Raw genomic sequence first — 19,286 nt, 5'->3', positions numbered from 1 at the left:
CTTTGAGCAAAGTTCTGTGAAGCAAGGTGATGCTGAGCCCAGGTGATGCCTTTTCCTTCCTTTGTATGAACTTCGTACCTGTTTTGCTGCCATGCTTGCCACTTGTCCACAAGGGAAGCAGGAATGTGTCAGAAGTATAACACTGGTCTTGGCATCATCACAATATAAATACCACTCTCACATTCATGTGCTGAGCTTTACACCAGGATGAGTTGTCCTCAAAACAGTTAGCAGCTGATGGAAGAGAAAAGTTTTGCTGTTAACCCAAAGGGGAGAGATTTGTCTGGTGTGAATTTCTGATTTCATGTAAGATTTTGAAGTGAACTTGGGCCATCCATTGATTGTGAGTGCCACAATTTTGCTTACGTAAGGGGTTGTTTCCCTCACAGATTGCTCTGTTCCATAACTTTGGCTCTCCAGTGTAAAATATGGATGAGCTGACTGTGTAAATATGAATTTTTATTGCTAGATTTAGAACCCATGAGATTTACACAAAAATATCTGGCCTCTGCCTGCACTGAGAAATAATATATTGAATTGTATAGCAATGGTTTCCATGTCTTCTATGTGGGCTGGAAGCTTTGAAATAGATCCATTTGATAATAATCTATAAAAAGGCAGGTTATAAAAACCCTCATGTATACCTGAAGGTATGCTGTCCTGCATATGGACTTGTTTTCCTAAGTAAAGTATGCTCTGAAGTGTGTAATTATCATACAACATTTTGCTTAAATATTGTAACAACTCACTGTGAGTTGTACTAAATACTGAAAGTCTTTCTCAGTAAGAGAGAGTAGCCTCTAGTTTTGTTCTGGTCATCTTAACAGCTCCTTTGCTATAGTAAAAAAAAGCATTTATTACTCTGCTTAATTAGAATGGCAAAAAGTATATTCCAACTGTATTTATAATATGGTATAGGTTGGATAATAGCAAATTATTTAAAAATTTATTTTATTGCCACCCAAAATCATAAGATAGATTTGCACTTAAGTAAAATACACAGATGATCTCTTGATTGGTAGTAGATCATTTTGGAGTTCTAAGTGACATTAATTCTAGCATTGTGGTGGTGTGGAGCTGCTTCTTGACTCAGTTTTCCTCAAATATACTAGTACATGTTATCTATTCAGGAAAAAAAAATAGTATCAATTGGGGTAAGTGATGATAACCTAACCTTCTCCATGGAACATGGTTATGGAATATGGGTAAGAATATGAAAAACTTGTCAGCATCTCAGAACTGTTACCTGTCATTAGACATTTTGGGTTGAAGTGGTACAATGCCTTTCTTTTGCAGCTTTCAAAACCGATTTTGTTAACTACTCTTTATGGTAAATTGATCCCTATATCAAACTCTTAGATATATTATCTGGGTTTTTTTTAACTTTCTATTTCATCATTATTGTTGAAGCAATGACTGATTGTTGCATTGTTTAAATGTATTCATACCTACTTTGTAATGATGAGCTTTTAGTACAGGCAGAGCCATGCTGCTTGTGTCTCTGTAGACAGCTCGTGAATTATCTTTAAAGATAGTTACTGTGCTATGCAAGTATAGTAATTTTGACTCTATTTTGCTTGCCTGTCTTTCCTTTCTGTTGAACTACAGCCTTGTTTGGAAACCTGTCACTGGTGATGTGTGAGACACTCAGAGCTCTTTTGTGAAGAGGCTTGGGTAAATTCCAGAACATGTGTAGACTGTACACTTAAGAAGGGCTTCTGGCACTCCTGATAAATAACATACTCATAATTTTGAGTTTTGAAGATGTATCATATTTATTCTTGTATAACTCTACCAGTGTGATATTTGTAAGGAAGAGTGAAATCTGGAGTTTACTGAATGAAGTTTTTTATTTATGTGAAGATGATTATTTTCTACTTAAGTCACAGCTGTTTATTCATACAAAGCAAAACCAAGTAAAAATAGAAGCCCCCATCTCTTTGTTTCTAATTCCATGAGTGTTCTGCACTTTGCATTCCAGTGTTTGTGCATGGGACAGCTGCGTTCCAGCACTAAAGATCCAGCTTTCAAACAGATGAGAGTGAATGATGTTGCCATCTAGTGTTTAATGAACAAAGATTCAGATGTAATCTAAATTCATACTACAGATGAGAGAGCTTTCCTTGCTTCTTTTCTTGGAGATTTCCTTGACAATCTTGGTGACCTAAAGATTTTTTAAATCTGATTTTAATTATTTTATTTCCAACTAAAATGTGCCATATCATGCCTCCTGTAGGTACTTTAAACCTTTAACAGGTGTACTGGTCTTGATTTTTATTAAGCATTTCCAACCTTGGAAAAGGTAGTGAATACATTCAGAAGAAGACATATTTTAACAGAATTGAAAGAGGGTGTTACTGCTGGAGCACCACTGAAGTGAGCCTCTGGGAGCCCGTCATGTAAAGCATGCATATTTGTGGGAGGATTTTGTTGCAGTAAATCTGCACATTACTGATTCTGACAGTTATTTCTGCCTATAAATCTAATTTCTGGAATGGAAGAAAAATTCATAATGATTTCGATATTATGGATCAGATCCCAGCCTCCTTGTTGAGATGAAATGACCCAACATCATTAAAAATTTGAGCTGAAGGATTGGTGCGGGTTTAGTATTTCAAAGAGTAACTTTGTTTGGTTGATGTATTGATGTGATGGCAACTACTGCTGTTATGAACAGGAAAACTGAACCATCTTTTTTGATTAGTGTGTTAAATGAAAGCATCATCTTTGAAAATTAATTGTGAAGTACATATCTTGTTTCTTTTTAGGCAACATTTTTTTGTGAGTGTGAAGATGCATATAAGGGTTCCCTGTGTGAAGAATTTGATGCCTGTCAGAGCCACCCTTGCCAGAACAACGCAACCTGCACTGATGTAGCACAGAAACACGACAGAAGCAATTTCACCTGCAGCTGCCTGCCTGGTAGGTTTTGAAATACGCCTTGAATAATGCATCTTTGCTTGACATTTGATGCATATCTTTTTGCCGAGCAGTGAACTGTGCAACTTCAGATACTAGAACAGACAGAAAATGCAACAACAGCACGAGGGCAGTGGATGGTTCTTCATCAGTGAAAAATGCCATTGAAAGCACACATCTGAACCTTAACCTCATGAGGGAATTAATCATAACTAATGGAACTTTACCTACTAAAAACACAGGAGTAAAATTTAGTTTACATCAGCTTTTTCTTTATCAGTTTTTTTTTTCAGATGTGTTCTGTGACCACCACACATAAGCTTAGGTTTAGCTTTTTGGTTTTTTTAAAATAATTCATAATTTTTTTAAATACCAAATGTCTAATGTTGTTCAAATGGCTCAATCATTGTTAACCTTCAGTGGTTTGTGTTTCTACCCATAATTATTTTATCCTCCAAAATTTGTGTCCACACACTAAAAACCAGTCAGGAAAACTAACTGTTTTCATTTAATTTCTAAAAAATATTCATTTAATATGAAAAATATTAAAGAAAATTGTAGATAAGAGTTTAATTATCTCATATGTCTCCATATGCAAGTTTCAGAAACATTTGTATATTAATATGATCATGTTTCCCAAATTCTGATAGAAGAAAGTATTATGAAGTTAAATATCAGCACAAAGTGCAGAGGTGTAATGATGCTTAATGTGTATCTCACCAAGAAACTGCTTTTCCCCCCCCCCTTCTATGGTGATTGTTTAGTACCTCTGCATTTCTAGTCCCTGCAACATATTTGGGATGCTATTCCTGAATCATATTCTCTTTCAGATTGAGAAAACATGCACTGTAGGTGGTAATAAGATAGGACATACTTATTTTTATAAATCTGTCATAAGATACTGTCTCTGATGAGTTTTCCTGAAAGCTGTAATGACAATTGCAGGAAGTCCAATTCTTGTAGCAAGATTCAGAGCAGCACAATCATTTCTGTCTTCATGCCACATTCTTCTGGATACGTGTTGAATTCCAGGGTAGTTTTGAACCTTCACAAGCTTGGTAACAGTTCAAAGATGGAAGAATGTTTAAATGAGTTAGCCATATTCAATACTGCGTTACAGTTCATAAAAAAAATCAGCTGAAGGTGAGAACTAGAAAAGCTGTGAAGCCTATAGATGAAAGAAGTCAGTGGATGCAGTCTTCTCTAATACTTCATTGTTGGTTTTGTACAATTTATGTGAATTTGAGACCAGTTAGAATTACAGAAAATCACTAGTTTTCCGGAGTGAAGCTGACATCCCTCTCTCCAAGTGCTTCAACACAGTCAAGAGGACCTGCCATATGAGACCCCATTTCTGGCTTTAAACCTCATTTTTTCCCTCCAGTTTAGCTGATTTCATAGAATCATTTTACAATATACAGCAGTTTCTTTTTCCAGGTTTTGCATTGCAGAGAATAGTTTTATAATTTAGCTCTCCTTAGCATATAAAAGCGGAAGTTACACAGAAAGCCTTATAGATGCTTTTCTGTAGTAGTGCTGTAGCAACTCTAATAATCTGTGTTGACAGCCATTTTATGGTGACATCATAAATTTAAATAGGTATGGGTATTACTCTGCCCAAAAGACATGCAAATTTAAATTTTGATTGCATTAAAAATAATTATTTAATAAAACCATGGGGGTTCCCCCTGCCCCCTCCCTCCCCCCCCCGCCCCCCCCTTGTTTGATTTGGGGTTTTTTTTCCCCTTCTTTTTGCTTTTTCTCCTCTGCATCAGAGTCCTCTGTCTCACCTTGGGGTCTTTGTCATTTATACCTGTTCATAGCAGTATTCATCTGGTCATAGCTTACTAGTCTTTAACACCAGCTCTTCAGTTAAACATGCTCATTATGGAAGATATTTATAATTTTTTTTAGGGTTCCTTGTAAAAAGATAAGATGTGTCTGTGTAGCATGTAGTTTTTTCTTTGGTCATGCATCCAAGATATTTTCTTGAAGGTAAATAAAAATTTGAAAAGGGGAATGTGTGGTATTTGTTAAGAAATTTAAGTACGGAGTGTAGAATAATTTAGATTGTATGTTAAGTTTGTTCATTTTTTGGGGATGTGTTACAGACATCAGACATATGGAACAAAGCAAACTTATGGTCAAATGGTACAGTACACACAATCTGTAGCTTGTGAACTTATAGAAGCTTATTTGGAAGAGTTTGCAACTGTGCTGAGCAGTTCTTCACAGCTCCCACTTAAAATAAACACCCTTTTTGAAGCCCAGAAGTAGGAGCAAATGACAGTCATTTAGCATATGCAGAAATAATTCATTAGTGTCATGTTCTGTTTAAAGCCTTGTTAAAGATTATTGACTTGAGATTCAAGTTGCATTTGAAAACTATTCCAAAATGAGTTTATTTTTTTGGTTATATGGGTACTGATGAGGACCCAGCACCTATCACCAATTCACTAGTGATGTCAGAATATTGCTGTTGGTAAAATACAATTGCTATAGTCTCTAGGATTCTGCTATTTTTTAATGTTTCTCCAGTGAAGTATATGTTTTAATTAGAAATCTCATTTTATAAGAAATTAAAAGACTATCCTGGATTCTATTGCTTATATTGGTTAATTTTATTCAAGAAAAGTAATGGTACTATTTGGATGGCTGAGCAATACATTTGGTGATAAACCCTCGTTTTTGTTCCATCTTCTGAATATTGTGAGCTGTTTTGTAGGTTACACTGGAGAGCTGTGCCAGTCAGAGATTGATCATTGCATCCAGCAGCCATGCCAGAATGGAGGTACCTGCTCATCCCACATCCAGGGATTCAGCTGTCAGTGCTCAGAAGGTAAACAGCAAACACCTGTCTAGTACCTCATACAAAGTGCTGTTTTGTGGGGTGTACTTAGTCTCAATTTTCAGTTATATTGACGTTTAGATATGTATTTAAATGTTTTTTAAACTGTGTCTTAGCCTGTAATTGTAAGCAGAAAAGAAAACCAGATGAGAAATCTTGGTATAATCAGCAATAGGATATGAAGTGTTGTAGGAGTTGAGTGTTTCACTGTATATGTGGTGCAGAAATGTTCTTTCATCCTGCAGTAGAAATGAGGCTCCAGCACAGATGAGAAAGGTGAATTTGAGGAGACTTAGGGTGTGATCTGATTTTTATGTTGTCTGCTAAATGTTTGAGAAAAAGATGCCTCCCTTGTAGTATTTGCACATTTCTGCATATGGGCTGGTTGGCTAAAATGTGTGTAAAAGTAATAACTAAAGGAATTATTTCAATCCCCCGAAGTTTTAATTAATTCTCCTTTACATTTGGACATACTGCTTTCTTGACATGAAAGCTTCTCACTGATTCTCACTGGTAAACCTTGTAAATGTGAAACAAGGACACCTCAATGCCAGAGTGTGCTTTCATAACACTGTGCTGACTGCAATGACAGATCCCTAAATTGTGCATGAAAAAATTATCACGAGTGGAAGCTTTCAATTATGAAGCCTCCTATTAGTTATTTAGAACTTTGAGCTAATTATACTTCTGTCCTTCCTTGATCTGTGGATATTGGTTTTGTTCTACCATCACCTTAATGCTGGCTCTAAGGTTGCAAGTCTTTGATAACTGCTCTGGTAATATCTACTTGCTTAATAATGAAGATTATTTGTAGTTTCTTCAGGCTGATTCCTTGCTTTTCGAGAGTGCTATGCTTTAACACTTAACTGCTGTGTTGAAACACAGACACTGACATACTGACAACCGAGCAGATCCTGCATGTGAAAAAATTTTGTAAATTTTTCCCCTTATAAATAGTAGTGAAATTCAGGAGAAAAATACAAGATGTTAGAATTGGTCAGTAATTTACTTGTGATTTTCTTAGGAAATCTGTTCAAGAATCTTTAAGGATGCTGCGCAGGAAATTATCTTTCCAGTAATGTTGGGAAAAGCAGCTGCTGGGATATTTGGTTGTTTTATATCTGCCATATTTGTTTCTGTGTGTGGCTCATTAATTGCCCTCTCCTGATTACCTGTTAACGAATATGCTGATCATACCTCAGCTTCTCTCCTGACGCCCTGGTGATGCTGCCCCCAGGACAGGGTCACTGGTAGGCTGAGGTCTCTGGAGGGCTCTGCTGGGCTGTGCCAGGCACTGTGGCTGTGCTGTGGTGCCAGTAGCGGCTCTCAGTGCCCTGCTAATGCCACCCTGCCTTGGGCGCTGTGCGAGGCTGTGGCTGCTCTCCGGCTCGAGGATCCCGTGCCAGTGGCAATTAGCTGTGAGGGGAGCGGGGCTGGCTGCCAGCTTGGCCTGGCCCATGGCCCTGGCGCGGCCGCCAGCAGCAGCGCCGCTCCTGCAAATGCACCTGCTGCCTGTGCCAGGGCCCCACGCTGTGCCCCTGTGCTGTGGGGACCACAGGAGAGGGAAACCTCCCCTCCACCTCCCTCTGGAGCCCTCTCCCCGAGGAGACTGATGGAGAGGTTCCTGCTGTGCCACTGCTGGGTGTGCGGAATTTCCACCAGCAGCAGCTTTGTGCTGCAGGAGAAACAAGTCACTGGTGCCCCTTCTCTGTTTGCTCATGTTTGGATATCTCTGTGTTAAGCTACTTGATTCCTCAGTCTTGTTGCCTGCTTTGTTCCTTGAATATTTACCTTCTGCTCCTTTCTTTTCCATTGATCTATATTTGTGTTTGATAATTTTCCAATTGTTTCTGTTTTGTGCCCTGCTTTAAGTAGGCTTATTTTGGCACTGTTACTGTACTATCATAGTGTTTAGGCTGTATGCGTTGCTTTTTTCCTTCTTGGCACATTGGTATCATTTTCTTAGTATTCTGGTCTTTTTGTTTGTTGGCACTTCTTTTTTTATTATGTGTCACAAGCTTGTGCCCCTTTTCTGCTTGGAGTCTTGAGGTTTTTCTATGGTTTCTGGACTTGCCTTAAAGACACAATGTGATTTTTGACCCTTCCATAGGAAAGAAAAACCAAAACAGTTTTTTAGTGACTTCAAGAAGAACCTTTCTGCTCCTAGGCCTTGTTGATGAGCAAACATGCTTTTTGGGTCATTTTTTTGAAACTTTCTGTACAGAGTAACCAGTTCTAGTCTCCAGTATTATTTCCATGTTTCCAAGAACAGCTATGTTGTAGAGCAAAGATGGAATTGGGGAAAAGCTGTTACTCTGCTTGCTCATTTATGTGTCTGACATGCTCACATGGTATAGATGTTTTCAAAAGGGCTAGGGCAACAAAGGAAAAAGAGTTTTACTGAAATACACTTGTAACTCCTGTTAAAATCAGGTGTTGTACATTGACCTGCATTATTTCCAATGTAGAGAAAGCCTTTGGAGAGGATAGAATGTTTCAGAAATCACTTTCTGGACTGGTGAGGATTATTTATCTTATAAAGAGTAGTTTTATATTAGTTCCTTGGACCTGAGAAGATCATCCTTAGGTTCACGGGAATAAATGACACGTTGTGTGCATGGTTGCTCTTCTTGTGTTGGCCTGTGATAACTCAAGAGCAATCTCAAAGTTTCTCTCTAATAGTTGCTGGTGGTTCACAGAGTGAGTGTTTCCCATGAAGTTACACAACTGGGCTGTTCCCGTGATGAGGGTGAGTGTTGGCACAGAAGTTGGCACTGCCTGTCTGCAGGGGCCCGTCTACTGCTCTGGAGTAGCCTCAGGGCCATGTTAAGTAATATGGTGTTGCTTTTTCATTTTGTTCTGGAAGGTCTAATGCCAACGAGCTGAAGAATTCAGATATTTCATGGAAGGAAAGAAAGAGTCAATTTAACAAAATGTATTGTCTGAGTTTACTGATGACTGTCCCTTGATCATTCTTGTATCTTTTGAGGTGTTATCCTCTCACAGAGGCATAATTTTAGAGCTTTTGTTTGGGTTTTGAAGAGATTCAGTAATTTTTGTAAATGCAACAAAGAGTAGTTAATTGAAAATTGCAGATGCAGTAACTTGCAAATTTGCCTACCAACCCCCAATTTTCTAATTTAAGTGAGGTCTCTGCTATTCTGCTGTGCTTAATAGTAATTGCTTGTTGAGAAAAAGCTTTTCTTTCTGTAGTGCTAATTCAGCACAGTGGGAAAAGGTAGCCAAAGAGCTATGTTTGTGTAGGAACTACAGACTGCAGATATAATATGGCTTGCAGAAAAGGATAAGAAAATATGGCAAGTATCACAAAGGGAAAAGAAAAAGATGGCAGATAAAGGAATGAGATGGAAACAATATGAATGATCTTGAGATTGTGCATTTCTTTTATAAATGAGATCTCTGGTTCATGAAAAAGCATGTGATAGCTGACAGAAGGCCAGATCTGAGGCACTGAAAAAGCAGCCTATTTCAGATGTGAACAATTCATGATGATTCTTTAGAAAATTTTACTGTCTTAAGAGTCCTTCAGTAAAGAAAATTTCATTATGCTTACAGATTCCGTTTTCTGTGGGATGCACTGTAGTTTTTAATATCCAGAATATGTCAGAAAATAAACTCTTATCTGAAGTTGTTGAATCACCTGTACTAAAGAGAAAATTGGATTTTATACTTGAATTTGTAGTGAAGAAGCTTAAGCAATACTAAAGACCAAAGAATTTGTTTAAAATTTTGACATTGTTATTGTGAAAACAATGTTTGGATCTTGTACTTGCTTACAATGGGGTAGGGTATCGTCGACTGTTTTATTAATTTTATGTCAATAAACATACATTTACTAAATATTACCTTCAAATGATTGTGCAGAGAAACTTCTAGACATTCTAAAACCCTATACATAGTAAACATGTGAACTCTAAAATGAATATTTGACATTTCTATTCAGAATTATTCCATCCTTATCACTTTTAAATATCTCCTCTCATTTTCTTCCACTTATTGTAGTGTATAACAGACTATTGTATTGACAGTAGCATGAATACATTTTATTTGAGCTGACTGGGGAAGTGCTCATCAGTTTACAAATTTGGTTACTCCATTTTCTTTACGCTTCTGAGAAGTTATGTGTATTTCCAAAATACCCTGAAGTGGAACTAAATATACAAATAATAATTGGAAACATTAAAAAATCCTGGTTGGAATAAATAAATGTTGTTACATTAAATTAATAAACATTATTAAATAAATAAACATAAGTTCAGACGTGTTGAAGCTAGTTATCCTTACTTACATAGTTATCACATTCACAGAAATCTTTGTTAAAAGTCAAAATAAAAAAACCCAACAGTATGGAAATTGCCTGATTGTGTGGTGAGGAAATGTGTTCCTTCCAGACACAAATTTTTTAAAATTAGATAAAATGAAAGACTTGGTACTTGTGTATATATTTGTTTTACATATTTTAAAGATTTGGAGACCCTTTGTTCATTTTGCTTGTAAGATAATATTAAAATAATTTAGTTGTGGACTATGGTTTAGAACAAAGCCAGATAATAATGAGCAAAGTGCAGATCAGTTCTAATAAAGAAATAAACTTCTGTTTCAAGATGTTTCTGAAGTTCTCTTCCATGCAAGTTTAATGTCCTGATGATAAGTGCAGATGAACTGCCTTCAGTGTTATAGGAAAAAATTAATCTTTGATAAAAATAGCCTGCATTCAGCTGGCCAACCCCGTAAAACTGGCTTGGGTTCTCGTCCTGTTCATACTAGCTCTGTGTGGACGTCACCAGCTTGGACAGAAGGGGCAGAAATATTTTAATTCGGGTTTTTTGAAAAATGGTCATCAGCAATAATGGATGTCATAGCCATCCTCTAGAACAGAAGACAGAGAGAAAACAGTGCTATGATAAAGAGTTTAACATATAGATTACTTGAAATTCACATTTTAGGATTGATTTTATTTTACTGTTGACAGTTTGATTTGAGTAGCTACAGGTAATTACTGCTGGCAACACACTGAGCAAAAGTGTCCTAACATATCTGCAGGTATTTCTAAAAATACTGGAAAGCAATACATTTATGAATGCTCATATTATGATTTCTGTGGTTAGAAAATAGAGTTTGACAGCTATAGAAGATGCTAAGTTGTGATTCATGTGTTGATTTGCAATCGCAGCTAGAAAACGCACATTGTCACCATGAATCTTAATTGACTGGGAGAACAGAAGTTACTTGCCGAGATTTAGAATAGTTTAAGTTTCAAGGTTTTCACTCTTTCCTCTCCTTTGTTGTTCATGTAAAAGCCTTTTTCTCTAGTATATCTTGCAGATGTCATTCTGACTTCTTTAGGTTTACATAGAATAAACCTATTTACGATCTTGACTCCAGGAAACTGGGTCACACAGCTGTTGCATAGGGATGATTTCCCAAGGTTACTGGTGATCAGAATGCAGAATTCTTCATATTACCATAAGAGAGTTTAATTTACCTGAAGAACATTTTGTCGTTAATTAAAGTTTTTCATGGCTGTTTAGTTTCTGGTACTTCCCACTAATGCAGCATTTTTACCTGGCACCTTCCCAAATTGCTCTTATTTTAAATAGACTTCTCCTTAGTGCTTGAATGGGTTTAGCCTCTATTCATCTTTATCCATAAAGACTTAGCTAGGGTGAGTTTCAATCAAAATCTTACAGCATTTTAATGATTTCTTGATCCTTCTGATTAGTAACATTTTCTCTTTACAGAATTCTGATGAAATACTTCCTCACAAGACAAATTTCTATAGGGAAAATAATAAATTGCTTGTGTTTCTTTTAGTACTTATTCCTGTATTTTAAAGTTAAAGGTTTTGTAATCCTGAACCCTAGAAATTCACAACTTAATTTTTCACATACTTGTAATTCTTGGAATTGGGTCTCATGTAACATTCAGACAAATTAGTTGTTGTACAGGATGTACAAAAGGCACTTAAGCGGTGTCTTCAGAAAATGTTTAACTTCCTTGACTTGCACATGGCTCTTTTGCTTTCAGTAGCCAAGTAACTAAAATCCCACCATGATGAGAAATCTGGCTTTTATCCAGAGCTTTTCTGTCTCTGAAAACATATTTCTGATCTAGTTTCTGTCACTGCCCTGGAGGTCTGTAGCAATTTATAAAGCATATCACCTAACTTAACATTGCTACTCTTCTTGACAACTGGCCAAATGGCCTGATTCACGTAAGCACAAACATTGTATGGTGTTTTTTTACCAATATAAATATTTCCTACTATTGCCTTTCCCCTTTACATTCTGTGTCATTCCTTGGTAAATTTTGTATTCAGATTTTTCAAATTACCAGTAGTCTTTGCATTTCTGTCATGTCCCTTTTATACCAGCAATGACATAGATGCAGGGTTGGGTCTATGTTAGCTCTGTTGAAGAGCAGTTCAGAGGATATTTGTCTGCAGATAAACAGTTCTGATTTTTTTTTCTCCAGAATTTGATTCTGTTTTCAGCCAATACACCTCTGAATTTGATTTTTAAGGTTATTACTTGCATTATTTGTTTTCAACAATTATACTGATATGGATTTAAATGTACATTCAGAAATGCCAGAATAATAGATTTCTGTATTTTCTACTTGGAGTATTCTCAGATATTTGACTCATGCTTGAGATTTGAACTTCCAGAATCACCTAAACACATTTCACTGTGCAGTCAAAGATAGCACAAGGGCAACATGTTTTGGTGTATTTTAAACCTGCATATGTTCTTGAAGTGCTTTGTCACTTGAAACATTAGCCACCTGCCAGTAACCTCCTCTTTGGAGGGCAGATTATTGCAAAGGTTGTAATGAAGCAGCATTAGTGTCATTGTGTGACCTCAGATCTCCTTGATCCTTTTTAATCTGATTTCAGAGTTACTGGAGAGATTTCACTGGACTCATTGGCTGATCCTTCTTTACTCCTTCTGGTAATAGTTAAAAGTCCTTGCAGATTCTTTTGAATCTGACCAAGATTTTGTTATAACAGTACAGGCTTTTTTAATTTGTCAGTGAACCATTGCTGGAATTACATTCTTGATTTTGGGGTTTCTGTTCTTTGCAGTTTCTGATGGTTAGTTATCATCTACAGGAGGGACCTCTAGTATAGGATTCCACAGTGTTTGTTTTTAGGCTCTCTCTGTTCAATTTTGGTGAGCAGGTGGTCCTGACAAAGCCCATGAAGCAGCTGGAGCCATAGGATAGCAAAATGGAGAGGACAGAAGGTTCTTGCCTGTTCTTCGTCTGTGCCCTGCCAGAGCTGATTTTATCTCCTGGTCTGTTGCAGAGTTTGTATGACAGAACTTAAAAGTCCAATCTGTAGGTTATTTCTTTTCTTCTTTCTAGTTACTTTTTTTTTTTTTTTAAGTAAACTGGATTGTTTTTTCCATGTTTTCATTCCATACCTCTGATGTAAGACTTATGGACATCTAATGGAAATGTGACATTGAAAGTCATTTGTCCAGCGCCTAATATTTTGAAGATGCCCCTAAAATCCTGCTGCCAATTGTGACCAAAAAATCCTACTTTGTCTGGAACTCACAGAGCAATTGTGACCTCCCCAGCTTTTCTTAGTTCCATTAATATAAGTTTTGCTAATTCTGTGACTAGAACTCTGTAGTATGCTCTGTGTGGGTTACTCACTTTTGTTTAATATTCTACTGTAATGTTAAGAGCTTTTTTACAATGTTAAGATATTCCAGGGAATTTTAAGCCTGAAGAGTGATGGTCTGTACAAATGGACCAAATACTTATTAAAAATATATATATAATTGAATGGAAAGGACAGTTTGCTCTTTTACTTGGAAGGGTTCAAGAATTGGAATATGCTTTTCTGACTTGCTTTAGGATACAACAACCATGCATTGTGTTACTACATACATGACGTATGTGTATGTATAGATACAAGCTGTAGTTACTTACTGCAATTTGTTAGAACATTATTCTCTCCTACATCTGATTAAAAGTTCCCTTGCAAGAATATCCTTTTCATTATGTCTATTTTTGGCATGGTGTTGCTTCAATAAATCATTGTCTCTCCTGCTAATGAGAAATCTGTTCTTGTAAAAGATATTCTTTAAATTATTGAAACTCAATAAACCCATGTTCTGTTTAAGAGGTTGTTACACTTAACATACACGTTAACAGTTAGGAAAAATAGGTCAGTTTTGGCTTTTTTCTTTTTTTCTAGGCTAGCCAGCTCCTGATCTTTAGAAAATCTCTTCTGCTTTTCAAGACAGATTCACTCAGAAAGCAGATAAACACTACGAGTTTCATCAAATATTTTTGCAATTCACTGCCTTAATAATTTATAGTATGATTTTAGCTAAAGCATCTCTTTTCACAAAATGTTAATGGGCAAAATTAGAGTTTATTATATAAGAGGTCTGTATTTTTATAATATTCATGGAATTAGAAAAGAAAGGAATATAGATCTTTTAACGTGCTTTAGTTATTAAAATTGTATGCATATCAGAATGCTTACTTATCAAATCCATTTATTTCTTTTAGGGTTTTTAGGAACCACTTGCGAGGACAAAATAGACCCTTGTGCGTCATCTCCCTGCCAGAACAATGGAACCTGTTACACAGACAGACTTGCCTTCTCCTGCAGCTGTAGTCCTGGATTTACAGGACCTACATGTGCTCAGCTGATTGATTTCTGTGCTCTGAATCCGTGTGCACATGGCATTTGTCGCAGCGTTGGAACCAGCTACAGATGCCTCTGTATCCCTGGTTTGTACCAACCGTTACATGCTCTGTAAATATTTTTTTATGTGTAGGTTCCATATATAGCTTAAAATGACTTCCTTCCCTTCTTTTCAGTCTATAATACACGTTGAGCAGATGTTCTATCTGTCTAGAGTAATGATAAGAATCTACACATTGCACTTGGAAAACCAAAAATTGCGGAATGAGCACTGAAATACCCACTGAGATCCATATGGGTTGACAGAACTCTACAGCTGTATTGCAAAACTGTAGTCTGCAGGATAAATCTTTTTAAGGCAAGGCATCAGCACTGTTGGAATTACAAAATTTGGTAGAGAGAGTGGGAAATGTAACACTGATCATTAGGAAGGGAGAAAAACAGACAAGGTGGCTGAACAGAGGTAGAGAAGGAAAAATATTGATTGCTCCGAAGGATTTTAGTTCTGCCATCCATGTTTACATAAATTGTCTCTCTAGAGAAGATCCAGTGGTGCTGCTCAGGTGAGTCGGGTGAGGAGACTCAGCTGGGAACTGTTTGACAGCACAGCCTGACAGTCATGGGGTCTGGGTAGCGATTGGCTTAGCTCCAGATTTTTTTCATCATTGTACCAATATGACAGAATATTGGGGTGCTTATAGCTCCCTTTATCCATTTTAGCAATGATAATTAATAGGGAAAGTAGCAGTTAGAATGTCTGATAACCAGTGCAATATCCATTGCTGCTTAAGTGTGAGCACCAATCTTTGTTTTCACTTGAATAATTTTGGCACCTTTTTTTTTTTTTTAAAGTCTCTTCCTATAAAGCTATAAACTTGAAAAGTGAAGAAATTAAGGTTTAAACAAATTTCCAGTGTACAAGGGATAAAATAAGGAATGATACTTGATAGTAGCTCTGCTGTGACATTCACATTGCTCTACATTCCTTTCCTTCTCTCTGCTGCTTTTCCTTGTTTTGTGAGAAACCAGGCACAATTCTTCATTTCCTCCATCTCACTTTGCAGGATGTGCAATTATCCTACCAATCTATTTGTCAATATTTACAAATGTGGGGATTTTGTAATGAAATCTACTAATTCAGCATTTTTAGTTGGTGTCAGCATTTATCTGCTTTTTAGAGACAGGGAAGGGACCGTCAAAAGTTTTTTGGGAGGTGCTCACAAATTACCAGAAGCTAATGGATATTTGTTGTTGAGGTGGACAGATTTATAGTTAAATTACATACTCTTTTATAAAGGAGAAAAATATGAAAGTGAAATGCAGGCAATACCATAGTAGTGTTACCTTGTAATACATTTGTTGACAGCACTTGTCATTAATAGTAGGAAAAACTAGACATTTCTCTTTCCAAGAATACCAGGGAAGTTTTAATCTTCTTCAGCATGCTCTTTGCTGTGGTTCAAACAAAGAAAAGCTAGTAAAATATTCTTGGTCAAATAAAAGCTTTTTTTGGAACTTTGTCACTTAAACCTGATTAGAATTCCATGGTTTGATTTTTTCAAAATTATTCTATCTCTCTCAGGACTTAAAAGTAGTCTTCGACCTCTCATGTTATGGAAACTTATTTTTATTTGAACAATATTTGTGCTTTTAAAAGTTAGAGATGAGAAGCCTTAGAGGTTGCATCCAGGACCATATATGGCACTTATTTAGTTGAACTCTTTTGTGTTGCTCCAAAAATGACATTAAAAAAAGCTTTATTTTTTCCAAACGTTTTGTAAGCTGCTGTAAACTTCAGTTTTAAAAATAACATTACTTGATTCTCATAGAGGTGGAACTAGAGGCCAAATTAAGTAAGCTTATCATTTATCTGTGAATAGTTTAAAAACTTGGGTAACTTATTTTGGAAGGCCATTTAAGAACTGCACCTAAGTGATAGCAAGATAGGAATAGACAGAATAATTCTTTTCCTTCTTTTATGCCTTTTCACTGTTACAAAAATACCATCATGGTCTTACATTAAGTGATAGCAGCAGAATTTGAATCAATTATCTTCAGATACTTTCCCCATGAGTTAAAGGGATATTAGATAAAGGGCAGTCAACTTCTGTGTAGATCAGCATGTAGGAGGCACTGTAAGATACACTTTGCCCTTGGTTTGGGTAATTATTGAGTGTAAGGCAGATAAAAGCAATTAAACTTTAAGATTCCTAGGTTGCAATTCCTAAAAAACCCCAAACTAAAGTAATGACTACAAATTGTAGCCTAATCCATTTTTGGTATCTCTATCAAAAAGCAGTTTTCTAGGGTGGATGGGTTATGTCTCTGGGATATTAAGAAGCTAGATTCTATTTACAATTTTGCTTGAAGAGACCTTGACAGTGTCTGTTATGTTACCTGTAAAGTGAATGAATAAAATTTGTGTACAGTTTAGTAGCATTATCAAGGGTTAAAAATAAAGATATTACCAGGAAAGAAATGTCTCTGCCTTGTGACCCTGAGGCTTTCTCACTTGCAGGCTCTCAGCATCAGTGTGCCAGCTCCTAGACCACTGTGTTCTTTGTACAGGAGGCTTTCAGAATATCCCTGAATTCTTACACATTATATTTTTAGATATATTAATGGAAAGGTTGTTGAATGACATTTTAAAATTCTCTTCTGTATTGATTATCTGGCATGTCTGATACACAATTTTAAAAACTTTGGAATCTGTCACTTAATTTTTGTGTTCAGCTCTAGGATGCACTATTTTTTTTTTTTTTTAGAGTATCTTACAGAGCATATAATTTTGTAATACAGAAGCAAAGTACCTAAGAGTTTTGTTTATATATGTGACCCAAATACTGTCCTTCCTTTATGCACTGTTTTACAGTGTCGGATGGATTTTCATCTGTGTTACTTCTGCCTCAAAAATTAAACAAGAGAGGAATTTTAAATAGTTCCAATTAGCCCAAAATCTATGCAAGTCTCCTTGCTTGGTTGGCAGTTTGGCTTCCATGGTTTTTTGGCCAGTGTACAGATTTGAAGAATGATAAATGATAGTAGTTATATTTGCATAGCTGCACAATTTGCAGAACATGAACAACCAGAACATTTACTACTAATTTTTTTTGTGTGTGTTGGCTTTCATTGTGGCCTTTCATCTAATAGCTTCTACGGAAAAGCTAATTTGTATAAGATAACTTGGAAAGCAGTCTAGTACTTTTGAATATTCCTATTTCCAGAATGGAAGGAAAAGTGTGTAAGTTATTTCCAAGTTGAACATACTTCAAATATCTGTTGAGAGACTCTGTGGAATTCCCAGACCTATGCAACCATACCTACTTTGTATTGTGTGTCTGATTTTTCAATTGCACATGAAACCTTACCTTAAATCTTTATTTGTATGCTTACACACTCCAATTATTAATATTTATCACCTCACCCTTTACAGGTAACAAAGAAATACTTAATGTTTGGACATTAGATTCAGAGTTTGTGTCGTGTTTTACTTCTTACCCCATATTAAAGAACTAATTCTAATAAAAGTTCTTGTGCTCATTTGTTGGATTTCTCATCTTGAGCCTGGTTGGTGAAACTAGTGGGACCCCACTTCATCTGTTCATAGAATTTTTATTTAGTCCCTGGATCCCAATGCAGTTTCTTCCTCCTCTTAAACCTTTTTACTCTTTATACGCAATTGTTTTAATACAGCTACTATTATAAATTTCAAATGCAAATACTTAATATAGTACTTTTAATTTTGTCTGTTCCAAAGTGGAGAAATGTAGCTAGAAATTGCATAGCTTAATATCACAGCAATGTTTTGAATTTGGGTTTTTTAAAGACATAGATTTTGAAACTGCAAAGCACATGTACAGACATTAACACCTGCCCTCTATATAAATATATATAGCATATATAGAACATTTGGAAAAAAAGAAAATAAAAGAGGAGTTTCAGAAAAAGTGCTGCAGGGTATAAAAAGTGGCTGTAACTTTAGAAGTAGTACCATAGAATATGTTCCCTTGATTTTACTGCTAATGCAGCTTAATAGATGGTTCTAGGAGCATAGGTTTATTTTAGTGCCGTTGCAGAGGCCAGTGCAACATTTGTCTGCAGCAGTGGCAATTTTTCTTTTCTCTGTCTTTCTCTGCCCACATTTGGTAATGGGGGCAGGGTATGTGAGCTCTGGAAGAAGTGACTTTAGGTTAATTCCAGTTCCTTACTGTCTCTGAGCCCGTTACTGCTTCTCATCTTGTTTCCACTTCTACACTAAGACAACCTTCCATGCAATCTGGCCATGGCTGGTGAGCATGGCTTCCTACCTTCCTTCTATCTGGAGAATTCTTCTCTCTTTCTCTTATTTAGTTGCTGTATCAGTTCAGACTTTCGCTGAACACATTTATTTCCTGACTATATAACATGAACTCTGTGTTAGTGAACAGCTATATATATATGGACTGATGCTGTTCCCTGCAAAATAGAGCTGTTTTGCATTGTACCCCATTAGGCCTTCCCATAAAGATGGGATTTTGTATTCTGCTGCCCTGATTGGGTGAAGTGTTAAGTATGGATAAGCCCAGGGAATCACTATTGAGGAGTTAGTGTCTAAAAAGGCTAAAAAGCTTTCAGCTTTGTTTTTTATTGATTTCTAAAGGGAGAGTAAACTTCAGCCTCTTTCTTTTGTTAACCTGATAGTTAACAAAATAAGCAGATATTCTTGAGAGATTACTCTGCTGTATCTTTGGCTCTTGAAGGCTTTGACAAAGCCCCTGTCTTCTCCTCATCAGCCCGTGTGACACACATTGTGTGCTCCCTTTCCCATTTTCTCCTTCTGCAGTTTTTAAC

General features: G+C 36.4%; 1 protein-coding gene across 3 annotated transcripts in view; it reads left to right on the top strand.

Moving 5' to 3' along the window:
* The window catches only part of DNER (delta/notch like EGF repeat containing), a 115,990-nt gene that overhangs the window by 78,206 nt on the left and 18,498 nt on the right, over nucleotides 1-19,286 (top strand). For all 3 annotated transcript variants that reach the window (XM_048314388.1, XM_048314391.1, XM_048314390.1), the window contains exons 6-8: nucleotides 2,769-2,922; nucleotides 5,645-5,758; nucleotides 14,318-14,542. In XM_048314388.1, the coding sequence (XP_048170345.1) occupies nucleotides 2,769-2,922; nucleotides 5,645-5,758; nucleotides 14,318-14,542 (493 nt within the window). The remainder of the gene's footprint in view (nucleotides 1-2,768; nucleotides 2,923-5,644; nucleotides 5,759-14,317; nucleotides 14,543-19,286) is intronic.

Source organism: Corvus hawaiiensis, chromosome 10, assembly GCF_020740725.1.
Source record: "Corvus hawaiiensis isolate bCorHaw1 chromosome 10, bCorHaw1.pri.cur, whole genome shotgun sequence".
NCBI lineage: Eukaryota > Metazoa > Chordata > Aves > Passeriformes > Corvidae > Corvus > Corvus hawaiiensis.
This window is presented reverse-complemented; position numbering and strand designations above follow the sequence as displayed.